The sequence below is a fragment of the Podospora anserina genome, chromosome 6, assembly GCF_000226545.1.
Source record: "Podospora anserina S mat+ genomic DNA chromosome 6, supercontig 2".
Taxonomy (NCBI): domain Eukaryota; kingdom Fungi; phylum Ascomycota; class Sordariomycetes; order Sordariales; family Podosporaceae; genus Podospora; species Podospora anserina.
The window spans coordinates 1,158,048-1,176,178 of NW_001914857.1; the positions used below are offsets into that span (position 1 = coordinate 1,158,048).

The 18,131-nt window shown below is 52.8% G+C and overlaps 3 protein-coding genes across 3 annotated transcripts; 1 reads left to right on the forward strand and 2 right to left on the reverse strand.

The window, feature by feature from the left end:
- On the reverse strand, positions 1 to 1,509 carry PODANS_6_3200 (uncharacterized protein; the record flags this gene model as incomplete). Its single annotated transcript, XM_001910137.1, has 1 exon — positions 1 to 1,509. The coding sequence occupies one exon, from the start codon at positions 1,507 to 1,509 to the stop codon at positions 1 to 3; it is 1,509 nt and encodes a 502-aa protein (XP_001910172.1).
- Positions 1,510 to 2,687: 1,178 nt separating this feature from the next.
- On the reverse strand, positions 2,688 to 10,399 carry PODANS_6_3190 (uncharacterized protein; the record flags this gene model as incomplete). Its single annotated transcript, XM_001910138.1, has 2 exons — positions 2,688 to 7,220; positions 7,256 to 10,399. Coding segments are annotated over 2 exons (7,677 nt in total), but the record flags the coding sequence as incomplete, so codon positions are not given.
- Positions 10,400 to 13,672: 3,273 nt separating this feature from the next.
- On the forward strand, positions 13,673 to 15,810 carry PODANS_6_3180 (uncharacterized protein; the record flags this gene model as incomplete). Its single annotated transcript, XM_001910139.1, has 2 exons — positions 13,673 to 15,733; positions 15,793 to 15,810. 2 exons carry the CDS (start codon positions 13,673 to 13,675, stop codon positions 15,808 to 15,810), a joined length of 2,079 nt encoding a protein of 692 aa, XP_001910174.1.
- Between the last annotated feature and the right edge of the window lie 2,321 nt (positions 15,811 to 18,131).

Sequence of the window (18,131 nt, forward strand, 5' to 3'; positions counted from 1 at the left end):
TCAAACAATATCCACGACCCTCATCACCGCATGCCTCATCATCTCCCCAGGCGCCTGCTCCTCCTGGTCAAACGAAGGTCGATTTGCAAAGTTGACGATCCCCACACGGCGGTACGCATCATGGGGGGGTGACCATTTGAGAACCAGCCATGGGAATCGGTAATTGTAGTATTGATCCGGGTGCTCTGGGTCGTCCCATGGAGAGTCAGGGTTGACGTTTACGTTGTCCTTGAACCCCTTTTTGGTGATGTAGATTTCTAGGCAGGAGACTTCGTCCGAGGCAGCTAAGGAGTCGGCTGACTGAGGGGCGTTGTGCCATTGGGGGATGTCGGGCGTTATGAGATATTGTTTGTTGCAGAGGGAGATGTATGCTTTGAGGGGGCTGCTGGGGTTCTCTTCTACGGGAGGGCCGAGGACGATTTTTGCTTCGACGCAGGGGCCGGAGAGGGTCAGCCGGGCATATGAGACTGGGCCGGTGGGATCGGGGCTGGAGAGTTCGGCTTTGTAGTTTAGGGCTGTGAGACGGGTGCTGATGCGGGGAGGGTTCATGACGTCGTCGAATACGCAGGGTTGGTTGATGGAACACCAGGACCAGGAAGGAGAACCAGGGATTCGGGCCGCTTCCTTGACGCGTAATGCCTTGGGGTTGGCATCGCGAGTCCAGGCTAGTTGGTGGTGGATTTCCGAAGACCAGATGCCCGCGTAGTAATTCCCTATGTTGAGAGGCTGGAATTTCTGAGCGATACCAGAAAGAGCAATGAGACGGTCGGTATATTTTGTGAAGACTCTCTGGGAGTAGCTCTGCACGAGGCTGAGCCACAGATCGATGATAGGGAAAAAAGAGGAGTTGTTTTTGTTGAACTGTGTGGGATCGGAGAGGTGTCCCATTTGACGCTTGTAGCTAACGATGGCGTTGCCTCCGTGGTGACGATGAAGGCTTGTCGGGTTACACTCGCATGTGATCGTATTCCGGCACTCCCAGATCAACTCATCATAGGCGCAATAGAGGATTCGTTGCGAGAGAAGACGCTCTTGATAGATCCAACCCCGTGTCATAGCGGGATAGTTGTCCATTTCAATCTCGGTGTCGACGGAGTAGGAGAAAAGCTTGCTGTGGGTATCAAAACAGGGACGACGAGCGTAGTAGGTATGCTGCGGCTTCGCCGAGTGCAGTTCGTGAACGGGATTATTTCGGGCTAGGAAGCAACCGGTAGCAACATCGGGGGCAGACGTGGCAGAGAGCGTGAACAAGGCGTTCTCGTAGACGTTTTTCATCTGAGCTGCCTCCTTCTCCCAATCTAAACCATCATCCTGGATGATGCAGAGGGCATCAATCCATATATACGATAGGCCCAGGTGTTGTACAAATTCGATCGCCTCGTGCAGGGTCTTGGGTATATCTTCCCACGGAATACCCTCAAGCCTGTTTGGCAATGTCGCTTTGGTCGTTGTAAGGGACTGGGCCAACCCCCAACAATAACTCAAAGCAACGTAGTCAGTGTCTTTCATATCCTCCGTGGTCTCAACTAACCACGGCAGACCATCCCCAGTACCAACATCCACAACCCTCGTAGGAATGAATCCCCTCCTCCCCACCCTACACTCATCATGAGAATCAACACACTCCCTCAGTCGTCTTTTCGCAATCTCCGCCGCCTTCCTCGGGTCAATATCAGCCTCTATAAACGTCGCCGTACCCAGACAACTCTCCGATTCTATTATCTCACAATGTCAGCCTCCCACCACCTTACGCACCATTCAAGGAATCTTCTCACCAGTATCAGAGAATACTTCAATAAACCTCAAATATTCGTCATCAGCGAGATTGTACTCGAGCTTGAGCGACGTCCCAACCCGGCCATCAACAGTAAACATATCATCCTCCAACCTTGGCTCCTTTCCTTCAAAACATTCCAATGCTTCAATCATGACCTTACAATTGACGCACGTCTTGGCCGATTCGTAAACATCACTTAACCAGACAGCCAGGGAAAGCGTCATTTTCCCCTGTTTCTGGACATCGACCCATTTGCCGTTGGGCAGGGGAATCTGTCTGTTGGGCATTAAATCGCAACAAATGCGGCATATTGGCCCATCGTAAACCGGTAATGAGTCTGAGGTCGACATGATCGTTTTTTTTGTTCAGTGTTTGCTCATGGCGAGTGGTGTTTTGAAAGGCCAAGTTCGATGAGTGAAAGCGGACCATCCTGGAAGGTGAGAGAGAGATATGGCACGGCAGCTTGAGCGCCAGTTGACACCAAGTGCCAAGCAGCGAACCAACATAATTGGTGTTCCTACAAGTGCGTCGGCAACTTCAGTGCCATTTGTATGTCAGGTTACTCAATATTGATATAAACAGCTACATTACATATATAAATGATCGTGCCTCATCCCCTTACCCATCTCCTTCATCCCTATATGTTTCCTCATCTCTGTCCCCAGATCACCCCCATGTTCATTACACAAACACCATCATCATACAGTCCTCCCCTTCGCTTCCCCCTTCCCCCAATGATGACGGCAGAAGTCGAAAACTAAACCCCCGCCGGCCTTGATTGCAACAAGCTCAGGCTCCTCGTCCTAAACCCTTACCCCCCTACAACAACTCCCTATTCCCAAACCCCTGCCCCCCAAAACCACCCATCTGCAACCTCTGCTGCAACACCATCCCCTGCTCCCTCGCCCCCTCAAATCCCTCTCCCCCCCATTGCAGACGGCGCTCGTGACTGCTGTTGAGATCTTGGTGACACCCCCTGCACACTAGGCAACCTCTCCCTTGCCCCTCCAGTCCCCACCCCCCTCAACCTTCCTCTCAAGCCCCCCTTCCTAATCACGCTCTCCAAGAAAAACGGACTACTATTCCCATTCCCTCCATCCGTAGTTGGGCGTTCATCATCCCCATCAGAAAAGACATCCTCCACAAAATCCTGCTGCTGGGGTGTATCATGCTCGTCATCCGAGGCAAAATCCAGCTGATGGTGATACGGTGCCGAAGGGGAAGTTACCGAACGAGCGTGAAGACCAGGACGGAGGATAGCGCTTGGAGGAGTGATGTTTGCGGGACCTGGGCCGCCTCCAGTGCCGGTCATAGTTACCGAGAACGCCCCCGGCGTCATCGTGTTGGCTGCTACTAGACCGTTTGTTGGCAAGACAAAAGAGGGGCGATCGGCAAAGCCGTTTTGGAAGGACATGCTACTTGTGTTTGAGGAAGCCTGGTGCAGAATAGGGAGGATTTGCTCGTCGTAGAGTTGAGCGTCGGATTCGAAGGCGTCAGGGGAGAATTCTGTCACTGTCCTGGAGGAACGGCCATCGGACGGTGGGCTGGTGGAGAGGTCGTCGAAGAAGTCGTCTAGGCTGTCAAGTTTGGAGACGAGGTCGCCCATGGGGGGGTTATCCCTTATGTCGTCTGACATCATGGTGTCCGCCCTGTCCGAGGTGGAGAAATAGCCGTAGGGGAACTCATCGTTGTGGAATTCAACCTCGGGCGTTGGGGTTGGCTCGGCGGCTATGCCTTCGATCGACTGGCACATGTAGAATGCGGCGTGGATGTTGGCGCGGGTAGAGTCAGTCTTTTTGGCTGGCATGGGAATCGCCCAACCGGAAGTTTCTGGGATGCCAAAGAGACTTTGAGTGCGCTCGTATTCTTTTCGGACGGCCTTGGAGGTGGGTCGGGTCATGCTCATGCGGAGGTGCTGCTTGTCCATGGTGGAACCGGACATGGTCATGATGTTATCAAGAACCTCGAGGGCTTCCATGCAGTACTCTGTTTGCAACAGTCGTAGCAAGGGTGAAATCATATCTGAGCCATGGCTCGCGATTTCCGGCTTCCTCATGTCGACTTCGGGGATGATTACCCTGAGAATCCTCATCGTCTTGATCTTGACCCAGGCAGTCGCGTTGGTCAGGAAGCCCATCAGCATGGCAATCATATGAAAGTCAAGTGCTGGCAGAAAGTAGTCTTGAAGAGCTGCCAGCATCTGCGAGACAAAGTCTTCCCCAGATGAGTACATGTTCGCCAGGTACTTGTCAAGAACCAGCGCAATACTCCTCAACTCTCGCTCATACGCAACACTCATCAGCGAGTGCGCCGTCTGAACCACCTCTTCCTCCAATATCTTCTGATTAATAACATCCAGAAGCCTTGGCAAGTTGGCAATGATGGTAAAGAACAGACGAGTATCGTCTCCAATCAGGGCATCGCTCGGCAACTGCACAAGTCTTTCCAGCGTCCGCAATGTCGAGTCCAGACATGTCGACGACCGCAACCCCTTGTAAAGAAGTGGCTGCAAACCCTCAAACGGCCCATCCCACTTGGAAGGCTGTCCATCATAGAGAAGCCTTCGCACATTGGCAGACCCAAAGTCCAGTTTGTCCAAGAACTCATTCAGTATCTCCACCGCTTCCAGAAACTCGCACTCATTGATTGACTCCAGACAGGCACATGTCGTCCAGAAGAGTTGTGGAAGAGCCAACAGCTTCTCTGCATCAAGCTTGACGATCAGGGTCTTAAAGGTAGTGAGTATCTCCATCGAAAACGACTGAATCTCCATATCCTCGTCCGCAATAGTGTTCGACAAGCGAGCGAGCATGTCCCCGAGCATATGCTGATCCAACGAAGTGAGAATACACCTGAAAATCTGAAAAGACCGACAGGCAAGATGTCTGACAGGACACGAGGTTGCCCACGTGAGTGATAGCCGGCCCCATTGGTCTTTGATGCCAGGGAAGGTAAGCTCAAAAGTCTTGACAACCTCGGTGGTCAAATACTCCATACTCGGAGGGACTTTATTGTCATGCTCGTTGACCTTGCCATTGCTGTCCTCGTACCCCCACACCACAGACCGGTCATGGCGACGAATAGCATCAATGAGATCCTCAATCGACTTCCTTGTCTCCACCGGGGCATCATCATCAAGCTGTGAGATGACAAGCTCATGAATCAAATGCACCAGCATCTCCCGAGCCTGCTCCTGCACCAGTGGCGTGTAGTGATCCCAGAGCACCGTCACCACCTGCAAAAGATTAGGGACATTCTCCGCGGTAAGGCTCACAGGCGCAACCATGAGATCCACCAACAAGATCAAAGACAGTTGTCCAAGCGAAAAGCCAGCCTGCTTCGTACCAACAGGAAGGACTACGGCCAAATCCGCATAGTAAGGCAGCTTCTCAATATTATCCGGCGGCGGAGGAGAAGCTTCCCGCTTCTCATTCGGAACCATCGTCTTAGGCGTGATCTGCGACAACAAGAATTCCACCACCTTGTTGCCCGGGGTGATACTGGTACTGGCCAAAAAGACCACAATCTGCTTGGCATATTCGACAAAGTTCTGCTCCCTCCGCTCAAGACAAAGTGACATGATAAAATCGAGAATGAGTCTCACATTCCCAGGATGGGGTCCCGTAGCCAACGCCTGCCAGAGTGCCTGCACTTCATTGTGCAAAGCCGCACTAGACTTGATGGTGAGCTCGAGCAGGTTGGCCAGCAGTACATATGACTGGGCAATCGGACCGCCATTCGGGTCGACTTTGAGTTCGACTGATTGTACCCAAGGAAGGATGACAGCCACGATGTTCCTTTGGGCTGATCCTTGTTGTTCCTTAAAGTAGAATGTAAACTCGGAGAAGATGTGAAACGCCAGTTCGGTGTGTCGTTTGGCCAGCCTCTTGGATATCTCGAACTGAGCGAGCTTGTAGACAGCCTTTGTCTTATCCGATATACTAATGTCGAAGTCTTGGAGTTTGGAGCTCTTGGGTTGTGGTTGGCGCTCTTCAAGTGCTCGAAGGAGGTGTGCCGCCTTAGATCTGATTTTGCTTTGGTCGTTACCCAGCATAAACAGACAAAGACCTAGAAGCTTCCAAAAGGGGCAGGGGTTCTCGGGGTGCTCCAGAATGACCTCGGTCACGACAGTAAAGTAACTCTCCAGCACCTTGGGCACTTCAGCAAGGTAGCATCGTGAGATGCAGTGTTCGAGGAGATATACAAACTCCTGGTTGTGGACAATCAGGTTCTTGAGAGCTCTCCTGCCGATGACATTCATACGATCGCTGCCAGAATTGAAGATGGCCTCAATCCAAGCCAGCATCCGCCTCACATCGAACTGCCGAGAAGAGCTACCCTCGGTGGTAAGGCTGATGGGTCCGCCGCATAGAGACGCCATGGCACTGAGTGCCGCCGTTCTAAGGTTCCTCTTTTCAATCTCCATAGCTGCCGTGACAGTGCCACGTTCACCGACAGCCTTTTGATCAATCACTGACTTCCTCATGTTGTCTTCTCTTTGTCGGATTTGTGGCTGGTTCGGCGAGAAACCGCACCAATCCTCCATCAGAGCAAATGCCGACTTTCGAGCTTCAAATGTCATCCATCTAGATGGATCATTGGTTCGGTTGATACCCTCAAAAAGCTCCTCCATAAGCCCGCAATAATGACGCCTGAGTTTCTGGAACTCCCAGTCCATTTGAACTTCGCCATCCATCAAAAAGATCTTGAGGTCCTTGGCATATCCGACCAGATTATTGAGAATCCACTCATCCTGATACACTTCCTGTTGCTTCAAGAAGTGTGATGTCAACTTGTAGACATGAGTGATTTCAGTCCGTAATATATCCATCTTTCGGTTCCGTCGCAGACTGCTGTTGGTACGCTGATGAATCCGTTGCCTAGCGTCATCATTGCAGCGCCCGACATGGCCTTGAAGCTCCTCGAGAAGAGTGCGATAGATGTGGACGTTGATAGAGCCCATCGCTATTACTACTGCTTCCCGTATCGAGGCGGACGAGACGGAGAGCAAGGGATTTAGGTATTTGAAGAGAGTGCGGGCTGAACCAATCTTTTCGGCAGCCGTAGACCCCTTCCGACCATGTTGCCCATTGCTCGCTCCATTGGGAACACTGCCCGGATCTGCCAACGTTGTGCACGCAAATACAAGGTACAGCTTCCACTGCTCAACAACACCCTCTTGCTGGCTTGTTGGCGTCTTGGCTGTGAGGCGGGCACTATTGATGTCGTTGTAATATAACCCTCGTGATGGCTCCGAGAGTACTGTGATGACCTTGTAAAGCTGAAGAATCCGCTCGCAGACCAGATCTCGTGTTAATGTGATAGTGAAGGGGCATTTGTCAAAGGCGATTCGGATAAAGTTGGGGAAGATCTTGAACCACAGGGTTGTGTCATAGGACATATCGCTGGTGCAGAGTTCGATCAAGGCTCCTTGGCTGTTTGTCTGCATCCCTCGCTGCTGGCGGCTCGTTCCGCTACTGATAACTGTTCATCATTGAAGTTCATGACTTGCATGGAGTCATTTTCGAGGATGTCAATAAGTCTCTGTGTCTCTTGCCCACCACCGCCTGGCTTTCTTAAGACACTGTCAAACTCCCTGATCAATCGTAGCACGTTGACCGCGTGATATCGAACGCGTCGAGATTGTGAGCATAGGAAGAACAGGCCATGTGCCTCGACTTGATCAACTTCTGCCCATACGCTGGACAAGTCGAGTTTGATCCCACGCTTATCGCCAGTGGGCTCACCGTTTTCAGTCGTGGCCTCCCTCGTCTTTTGCTTGATTTCCAGAATCCAGATATGAAGAAGTTCGATATAGAGCATCAAAGTCTTCTCAATATGGCCAGGTCCCAGCATGCCGCCATCTGACATGGTTGAATAGCGGTCATCGAAATTGAAGATGAACCGTGCGAAGCCCATTGTGACCTGATGGGCATGCGACTGTCGAGCGATAGCCTTCAGAGACCGCGCCGAGGATTCGGCAATATTTGATTGGACATGGGCCGTTCCGGTACAGAGCAGATTGATGAGAGTGTTGAAAGGTATGGGTATGTCTGGAGACAGACATCGAGGTATGGCCTGTACGGCTACGTGAAGTAGTTCATAGAATGCCTGCTTCTGGTCCTGAGGATTCGAATGGTCATCTCGCCGACTAAAGTTGAAGGTTTCGGTAATGGGTGTTTTGGGACCAGGGCTGTTGAACCTCTCAAACTTCTCGTCCAATGCTGCCTGGCCACCAAAAGTATTATCGCAGATGATAGTGATTTTGTTGAGAATTTCACAGAACTTGTTGTAGTTCGCCCGGACCTCTCGGGTCAGAGAAGAAATCATGACTGGCTTAGAAAGCTTCTCTCCAGCGGACAACGCCGCTGGGGGAACTGTTGGAGCGCCCACGGGCGATTGCAGTACTGGCGAGGTTGGTGTCATCACTTCATGAGCATGAGTATGAGCGTATGTCTGTGGAAATGGCGGTTTGCCCTTGTCGCCCTTCTCCAAGTCCGCCATAACAGTAAGAAAAGCCCGGATTCCCACAACCATCCGGTCAGGATCCAGTTGTTCGATTCTGAGTTCCCTGTCCTTTTTCTCGAATAGATCAGCACTGATCAAGGGGAAGATGATAGTCTTGAAACAGTGTTCTGGGTGTTTATATCCAACAAATCTAATGATCTGTATCAGAGGCTCAACAACGGCGGTGTCTGTTGCACTGTAAGGCTTCTTGGGATTCGGAAGCACCGTCCTCATCACATCATCCAACCTTTTTGTAGGCCCGTTATTGCTCTCTGTTGTGCGGTAGATGTATGTCCACACGAGTCTAGAAACGACCTGCATGCATATTGGCCTGGTCTCTCGGTCCTTGAGTTTGGGTGGCAACGGGTAGATCAGCTGGTTCCATTGGCTGACAAAAGTCTCTGGGGGGGAGACGCAGAGCATAGTGGCAGTCAGGGGAAAGGCGTAGATCCAGTGCCGTGGCTTGGCCATGATTTCTGCCAGACGAGGACAGATGGTGGAGAGAACCTCGGCCCACTTTGGGTGGGCAATATCACTGTTGTTTGCTTCAGCTGCAATGGGCAGCATGAGCATCTCGAGGACCTGGCAGAAGGCCGATTTGACCCTGCCACCTTTGGACCGGCCAAACAGCTTGCCAAGAGATGCCATGAAGTCGCAGGATTGATCCCACGCTGCCGCCGGTGAAGTTTTGATGCGGAGATGCTTCATGCCGCCCAGAACAAGCTCTAGTCTGCTTTCGACATGGGGGCTTCTAGCCGCCAACTCTTGCAGTGAGCGGTCCAAGTCGGTGACGAATCGGGCAGTCACGCTGTTGAAGTCGATGTCGCTCATGACACCAAGGAGCTGAGCGAACAAATTCCAGTTGGCCAGTTTCAGAGGCGACAGCATCAGCTGCTCTGTCTCTGACATCTTCAACTGGCCGAAAATGATCGATTCCAGCTTCTCCTCCATTTCCGGCGTGATGGAGGCCAGCGTGCTTTGTGACATGACCTCAAGGAGAACCCGGCAGAGCACATAGATGGAAACTGTCGACCGGCGCTCTGCCTGTGCGACGAAATCCTGCCTGGCTGCCAGACCCATCTGCCCACCAGCTTCCGGGCCACCTTGTGCGGACATGGGCTGTACAGGTTCCGTGTTACGTCGTTGTAATAGTCCAGGATGGGGTGCAGGATTGATACGAGCATGCTGGTGTAGCTGTCCTCGGGCTTCGCCGGCCGCTTCGCTCTTGCTCTTGCGCCACAGCATCATACTATCGATCAATGGCTTTGGCTTCTGCTTGGAGATGTGCCCAAGAGCTACAATGAGTTGGTCAAACGCAGGGTCCGCCCCTGGCCCGCAGATCTGTTCGACATTCGGCTCCGGTTCGAACGGGACCGTTATACACTCGTTCAGCTTTTCTTCTGCCTGGGCAATGAACGAGGTGAAAAGCACATGGAGCGCGTATTCCCCCACGGTCTTTTGCTCATCCTTGGAGGCCCGTGATGAATGCGAATGATGATGAGAATGATCACGGCGTGACCGCCCGCTGCCACTGTGCATTCTCTCCAGAGTTCCCCTGGTTGGTGCTGGGGCGCCTGACATATCAGTTGCCGATGAAGTTCTTTCGGGATAACCAGGCCCCGGGTTCGGGACCGCTGTCGTAGCATTGGAGAGAGCAGTAACAGGGCGTGATCCTGGCCCGGTATCACCCTCCGTCCGTGAGAAGGCTTGAATATGCATATCCGTCCTATCAGGTGTGAGACCTGCGCCAGCGGCAGCAATCATCTGCGGGCTGAGAGGGCTCGAGGAAGAGCTGGCAAGGCTGCCGTTCCTCGAGTGATGGATTCCTATGCCATGAACAATCGAGGTCTGGCGGTGGTGGCCGTACGAGGCAGCTCTGGGATCAACAACTCGCTCAATAACGCCTCCCAGGGCACCCCGAGGCGGCGGCACATGTGGGTGGGTGCGTTGAAACTTGTCGAGGGACGATTCTCGGGAATGCGCAACGCTCCTCGGTTCAAGGACGGCGGGTCGTAAGGTTCTCTGCCAGTCTTCGTCCTCCTCATCTAGTCTGGTGACGGCGCGGGGCGAGAACTTCAGTGGCTCGTGGTCAGGCAACGTCGTTTGAGACGGAGCTGTGGGTGGCTAGTCAGCAAGACTGGCACTATGAGGCAGTCGGCAGTCGACATGATGTGCCAGGCTGGAGGGCCAAGTGGAGTGGCCCTTGAAACCGGGCGGAGACGGCGGCGGCAGGAGGTCGGTTCAAGGAAGGCCCGGAGGCCGAAAGCCACCCGCCCGCGCCTTGCCCGCACAAGATGGCCGCCGCTTATCATGGTGGGGGAAGGGCAACTTCAACTCACCCATTTTTCAGACGTCACTTCTTGCATGATCCGTTGCTACTCCTGGCAATGCGGCTGCTTCGTTCGGCAGCGAGGGGGGTCGGAAGGAGTGGCCTTTTGACAATTGCGTCCTGTCCAGACAGGAAGGAGACCTGTCGGATGGAAGTCGAGGTGGGTTGACAACGTGAGCTGCTCGCGACAGTGCGACTGGCGATTCACTGGCCGCCCAGGTCCACCGTGTCGATGCAGGGCTGCCAGAACGCAAGGGACCTTCAGGGGCTAAATTGTTTGGCAGCCAATCAGAGATGGGCTGAACTCCTCCCTAAACCGGGGGCTGTCGTCTGGCTGAGCCAATCAGATATCAGATGGCCGGGCTGTCAGCCTGTCATCCCGACTTCACCTCACAGCTTTGACCTCTCATGGACTTGGACCTCAACCTCACACATGCACAGTTGAAGTGTGTGCTCATGCAGTAGTCTATGAACGATTGGCCTGCCTTGCTCTTGCATCTAGTGTCATTTGACAACTATAAAACATGCGCTGCCTAGCCTCGAGGTTGAGAGCTAGTTTATGTGCGCTCCGTCACACAGCACTTTCCAGCAGGTTATACAGACAAATTGTTCGTATGATGGCTCAGAACTTACCAGAATGTCTTGCAACCCCTTAGCTCTGTGAGATATTAATACATGATGTCTCCAAAGTCATCACGATACACCAGCAGCTGCAGCAAGCCATCCGCATCCTGTGCTCACCTGCCATCTCACTACCAGCACAGACATCTTCGATTTCGGGACGTGCCGAGCAAGCGCCAGTTCGTCTGCCGAACATATCAGATCCCGTCTGACCACCTCCTCCAAAGGCTCGTTTGTGTACCTTTGAGCTGTCATGTCATCAAATATATGCAGCAATCAGAGTGATGATGTATGCAGCTGGGCTCGCGACGATGATCGATGAGCACTCGGTATTACAACACAGAACCAATACCAAGGCAGTGTTGCCGAAGGTCGTCGTGTTCTCGGCTACTCAAGAAGCGACAAGAAGCGATATCCCCGCGAAGCCCCGTCGCGCCGGCGCTACCCCGAAAATAGAGTGTAGCAAAAGTTGGGGGATTTTGGGGTTGGACATGGTGCATAATCCTAGCGTCGACCATGTCCTTGGTCTTGAATCGCAAACCTCCACTTTCCCCTGATCCCATGTGACGACCTTCCCAACGACTTCGACTCCCGATATCATTGCCGTCCGAAGCCTCCCGGGGTGATCCCGAACCCTCGCACGCTGGGCAAGCTTGTTTGTCCCGGCCAAGTGGTGGGGTCCCCGCCTTTTGCGGTTCTGCGAGGGGCCAAAATTCGAGCCGAAGTGGGAGGGGTTGACCACGGGGTTGGTTGCGGTAGCGGACGCCATCGCGGGGACAGCACACGACACGATGCCGTCCGACAATAGAGGGGTGGTGGTCAGCAACAAGCTGGAGATGGGACACTGGGAATTCATCAAGAAAAGGCGGAATCTGATCAGACAGACGTGGCTTCAAGTCAACTTTGTGCCAGGTGTCCCTACATATTCTCCCACCACAAACACGACTCTGGCTGGTCTGGACCCTTGGAACATGATAGAGAAACTTGGGATTTGGCAGTGATTCTGCGACAGAAACAGCTGCCGAATCACCAAGAGATATTGAAGCTGATACTACCGATGCAGTGAATGCAGCGATCGCGGACTCGGTTCTGCACCGGATTCCATGTGGGGGTGCCAAGGACCACCTCCACGGCCCGGGCTTCGCTGTCCAAATCAATCCTACACTGTAAAAGTTCTTCAGCTTTCTTGTTGGTGCGGGGGATGCTCTCGTTGCAGCCGCCCTCCTTGTTGGGTTCTCTCAACTGTGAGCTCCCACCTTCCACTTGCCCTCATTCTTTTCCCTCCTCCCAGTCGCTTCTGTGTAGGTATCTTGGAAGAGAATCGAGATGCCTGTGTTCGTTCATGAACAAACGGAGTCCAATGGCGAATGCAAGATCTTCAGAAGAACAGGCCAGATATCAAACAACATTATGGGGTACGGTAGGTAGGTAGGTATCGTAGATCTCGCGCAGCGTACAATTTCGCAAGGTGCCGGCGGGGCGCGTAATGTACGGCGTATGTTAAAATACCACTCCACGTCGAAACGACGTCTGACTCGATTTGGAACGAGTGGGGACCCTTTCGCGCAATTTATTGCTGACTGTGCCAACAACTGGAGGCCAGGCGAGCTCGCCGTTTGCTGGGCTGGTCCGGCGGCCGTCGCACGTTGAGGAAAACCGCTCCCCGAGTCATCTTGTGTTCCAGGCTGGAGGCAGATATTAAAGCACTCTGGCGGACTGACGGGAATAGCCTTGCGGCTCTGATGAAACGGCACGTCACGCAAAGCCTCGTCTCCGTCTGATGAAGCGTTCCAGCGCTAGGTAGGCTGTGCGGTTGCTTGGCTGCCAGGCTGGGCGGATATGGATCTCGTCGGAGATGGTGGAGTTGACAGATGGCACCCGACGGGTCTGGAAAAAGCCCGGGCCCCGGGACCCTGGAAGGTTGAGGCTAGCGTCCCGGGGCCAGCATGTGGTTATCTGTCGATAAAGTAAGACCGCCGCAATCCCGTACCGCTGAATAAAATTCTACTTGATTCTCTGGTTGACTGCCTCTTCCCTCAAGCGACTGCCCCCTTTCTTCTTCTTCTTCTTTTTTTATTTGTATTCTCTTCACTCGAGCAGCCTCCCCGTCGACCAGCCGCTTAACCCCTCCGCCTTGTCCCTCCCCTGAGACTTGTGCCTGTCTGCCGTCTGACAGCCACACGCTTGGAGGTCGGCGCTTGTTTGTCTTCCGTTGAATTGGCGCTCTCGCCCGCGCCGATCCGACACCGCGACCACTGGACGGCTAACGTTTGCCGGTTCCAATCCGCCTGCCCCGATCCGATCGCATCGGCGGCACCGCTCCTCCTTAACTTGAGGAGCTCTCCCCCGTTTCCGGCTCCCGGGACGGCCTCAGAACACACCGATAACACTCCTACGCCGTCATCGAGCCCCCGTTCTGCAGTCCGTGAACCGTCGCCATGGCTGAACTCGATACGCTGGACATTATTGTCCTAGCCGCCATCCTCTTGGGGACGGTGGCATACTTCACCAAGGGCAAGCTTTGGGGCGTCGCCAAGGACCCCTATGCCAGCTCTCTCGCGGCCGCCAGTGGCGCCAAGGCTGGAAAGACAAGAAACATTCTCGAGAAGATGGAGGAGTCTGGCAAGAACTGCATTATTTTCTATGGATCGCAAACTGGCACCGCTGAGGACTACGCCTCGAGACTCGCAAAGGAGGGCAAGAGCCGTTATGGCCTCGAGACCATGGTTGCCGACTTGGAGGACTACGACTACGACAATCTCGATGCCATCCCTGAGGACAAGGTCGTCATGTTTGTGCTTGCCACCTACGGTGAGGGCGAGCCCACCGACAACGCTGTTGACTTTTACGAGTTCATCAACGGAGACTCCCCGCAATTCACTTTGGACAACGAACCCGCTCTTGGCAACCTGAACTACGTCGCTTTCGGTCTTGGCAACAACACTTATGAGCACTACAACATCATGGTTCGCAACGTGGACAAGGCCCTTCAGAAGCTGGGTGCCCACCGCATTGGTCAGGCTGGCGAGGGTGACGATGGCGCTGGCACCATGGAAGAGGATTTCTTGGCTTGGAAGGACCCCATGTGGAAGGCTCTCGCTGAGAAGATGGGTCTTGAGGAGCGCGAGGCTGTCTATGAGCCCGTATTTGGTATCGTTGAACGTGACACTCTTACTGCCGAGTCCCCTGAGGTCTACCTTGGTGAGCCCAACAAGACCCACCTCGATGGTACCCCCAAGGGCCCCTTCAACGCGCACAACCCCTACATCGCCCCTATCGCCGAATCCTACGAGTTGTTCAACGTCAAGGACCGCAACTGCCTTCACATGGAAGTCGACATCAGCGCCTCTAATCTCAGCTACCAGACTGGTGACCATCTCGCTGTTTGGCCCACCAACCCTGGCGAGGAGGTCGACCGGTTCCTCAATGTCTTGGGTCTCACTGAAAAGCGCAAGGATGTTATCTCTGTCAAGGCCCTGGAACCCACCGCCAAGGTCCCCTTCCCGACCCCCACCACCTTCGATGCCATTGTTCGCTACCACATGGAAATCTGCGCTCCTGTCTCTCGTCAATTTCTCGCTACTCTTGCCCCCTTCGCTCCCGACGAGGCTTCCAAGGCTGAGATGACCAACCTCGGTGGTGACAAAGACTACTTCCACGACAAGATCAACGTTCATCATCTCAACATCGGCCGCGTTCTGGAAATTGTTGGCAAGGGTCAGAAGTGGTCCAACGTCCCCTTCTCCGCTTTCATTGAGGGCATCACCAAGCTGCAACCCCGTTACTACTCCATCTCGTCCTCTTCCCTTGAGCAACCCAAGAAGATTTCCATCACCTGCGTCGTCGAGGAGCAGAAGCTCCCCGGTCGCGAAGATCCTTTCCGGGGTGTCTCTACCAACTACCTCTTGGCTCTCAAGCAGAAGCAGAACGGCGACCCCAACCCCAGCCCCTATGGTTTGACTTACGAGATCACTGGTCCCCGCAACAAGTACGATGGTATCCACGTCCCCGTCCACGTCCGCCATTCCAACTTCAAGCTGCCCTCGGATCCCCTCAAGCCTGTCATTATGGTTGGCCCTGGTACCGGTGTTGCTCCTTTCAGAGGTTTCGTCCGTGAGCGCAGAAAGATGGTTGAGAACGGTCAGACCGTTGGTAAGACCATCTTGTTCTTTGGCTGCCGCAAGTCCACCGAGGACTTCTTGTACTCCAAGGAGTGGGAGGAGGCCAAGCAGGTCATGGGAGACAGCTTCGAGATTGTTACTGCCTTCTCTCGCGAGAGCAACAAGAAGGTCTATGTCCAGCACCGGCTGAAAGAAAGGTCCAAGGAGATCAACGAGCTCCTTGAGAAGAAGGCTTACTTCTATGTTTGCGGTGACGCCGCCAACATGGCCCGTGAGGTACACAATGTGCTGGGCCAGATCATTTCTGAGGAGAGGGGTGTCCCAGAGGCCAAGGCTGAGGACATCGTGAAGAACATGAGGGCTTCCAACCAGTACCAGGTATGTTTTAATCCTCTATATCACGTTTACCAAGAGCAATCACTGACAACACGTTACAGGAGGACGTCTGGTCATGAGCACAAATCAAATACGGGAGGTGACGGGTGGTGTGTTTTGTTTTGATCTCATTGATTTAGGGGGTCTATTTTTTTGGCTGGCTGGCTGGGGCTGGAATGGGCTGGGAAAGAAAGGGTGGCAAACACAATTTAGCAGGGCGCTAAAAGGCTGGTTGTCAAATTTGTATAGCGATTTTCCATTGCAAACTTTCTTCATCACACGCACACACACACCACATTGACACACACACACATTACATGCATGGAATATAGAATGGACCGGGTGGGCGGGGAGCACACTATGATATATCAGGCTCCAAAGGACAAATTCATTTGGGGTGTGTGGAGGTTGGGTTGGGTTGGGTGTTTTTTTCTTTTTGGGAAGAAGGAAGATTTTTATCATCTGTCCATATCTATATATTTTTGCACAGCACCTTTGTTACGTGGTTGGGTTTGTGGCGTGGTGGTGGTAGATTACTCCCTAATTGTTATTTTTTTCTTCTCCGAAGAGGTATCGTTGGGATCTTGGTTTAAGCACACCATCATCAAGTACAACCACACTCTCCCAATGCATCAATCACACAACTACTTGACCTGCACAACCCACCAAATCCTCAGACACTCGTTATAATCATTCTCTAAAGACACACATGAAAGTGTAACTCGAATAACTGACACTGATTATTCAGCATGTTGCCGCAATCCCGTATCAATGATGGGCTGCATGTGATTTCACTGAGTCGTAATGAAGGTATGTATGCTCAATTAAACTGTTCTCATCTATGGTTCCCGTCTCTACAGTGCGATGTGGATTGGTGGTGTTGTGAATGATACAACCCTAACCCCCCTCCCCCTACCAGATGAGATTCCCTGATCTCATCATTGGAAATGGGGGCATCCCTGATTGTTATCCCTTTGTATATTTCCCATTGTTTGTTGGGCATGTGAGGGTTTTGGAGAAGAGCAAGTTTGAGTAGTAACGAGTAATGATGGCGTCGGGGGTGAACTTGATCGTGTTGTCTGGTCGGTGGCGTGGTTGTGTACTGAGTGTATGATGGAAGGTCCCGACGATGGGGCTTGGTCTTCGCTCTTTCTCATGGCTACACAACCTTTGAGTGAGTTTAATGACTGGCTGCAATGACGATCTACAGACCAGATTGGCCAGGGAATCTGTCCGGCAGGAGACGTGCAGGTTTAAAGTGTATGGTTGCTTCATGTCTCGGAGCTCTGGCTTTCCTTTGCTTCCTTGGCATCTTTCCGTCTTTTGTAGGTGTGTCTTCGGTCAGCTTGGTGCAAACAGCCACAAATATCCCGTTCTGAGCTGAGAAATGGAGGGATATTTTTTTGTTGTTTTTATTTTCTTTCGTGGGCTAAATAGCGTCTCTAGTATTTGGGTTATTTGTTGAACTACGTGCCCCTTTTAGCCCCCTTTTTCTTCTCGCTGATGCCAAGCCGCTGGCACTCGCACATAAAAGTCGAACTTCATTTCATCCCGATGCCGACTGGACCCAGAAATCGAAGCAGCAAATGGGATTTTCCAAGGAGTTGACACCAAAAAAAGAAAATCCAACGCACAGTATGAGAAACGTAGGGAGAAAAAGCAAGATACAGGCGGTCGGGCGGTGTCTTGTCTCGGGACGGTCACGGTCTTGCTGCCTGTCTATGCAAGAAAACAAAACACGCATGTCAACAAAAAGAAGCAAACGAAGGATGGAATCCACGGGGCATTGCAGCGCACAACACATACATGCTGCAAGCAAGATGCAAAGGAAAAGTAAGGAGGCCCATATCCCACCACCTGTTTGGAAGGTTTTGACGATGGGGGTGGGTGGTGGACATCCAGTGGTGGTTAGGTAAGTCATGGTGTGGGAGCACCGGTGGAAAGCCACCGGGGAATTTCACTGCCCGGGGTTCGACCCCAGAGACATATTTCTCGCAAGTGACTGAAACATTGATGAACCTACCTTACGCAACGGCCAATCGTCTTTTCTTTTTTCTTGTAACCTTGGGATGAGGGGGTTGAGGCGTGGGTGTGCATGCAGCAGCCGTCTATCTATTCCGAATTCCAACCACTCAGACCAAAATGCATATTGCATACAGCGAGCCATCACGTTTTCGGGCAAAATGGACAGAGTGGGAAGAAAGTCAAACCATCGCGCCACGCGAGTTCAACAGGCACACACATGCATATAACAGTGGAGAGAGAGAGGCGTGTTTCCAGAACGGTCAACGGCGATCTTGCTGGAGGGCTTGGATTTCGGGATAGAGTTATCTACACGCCCCCACCCCCCTCTCTCAGACCCTGCTCATTCCCGTCCGCATATACACTCACATGCTAGATG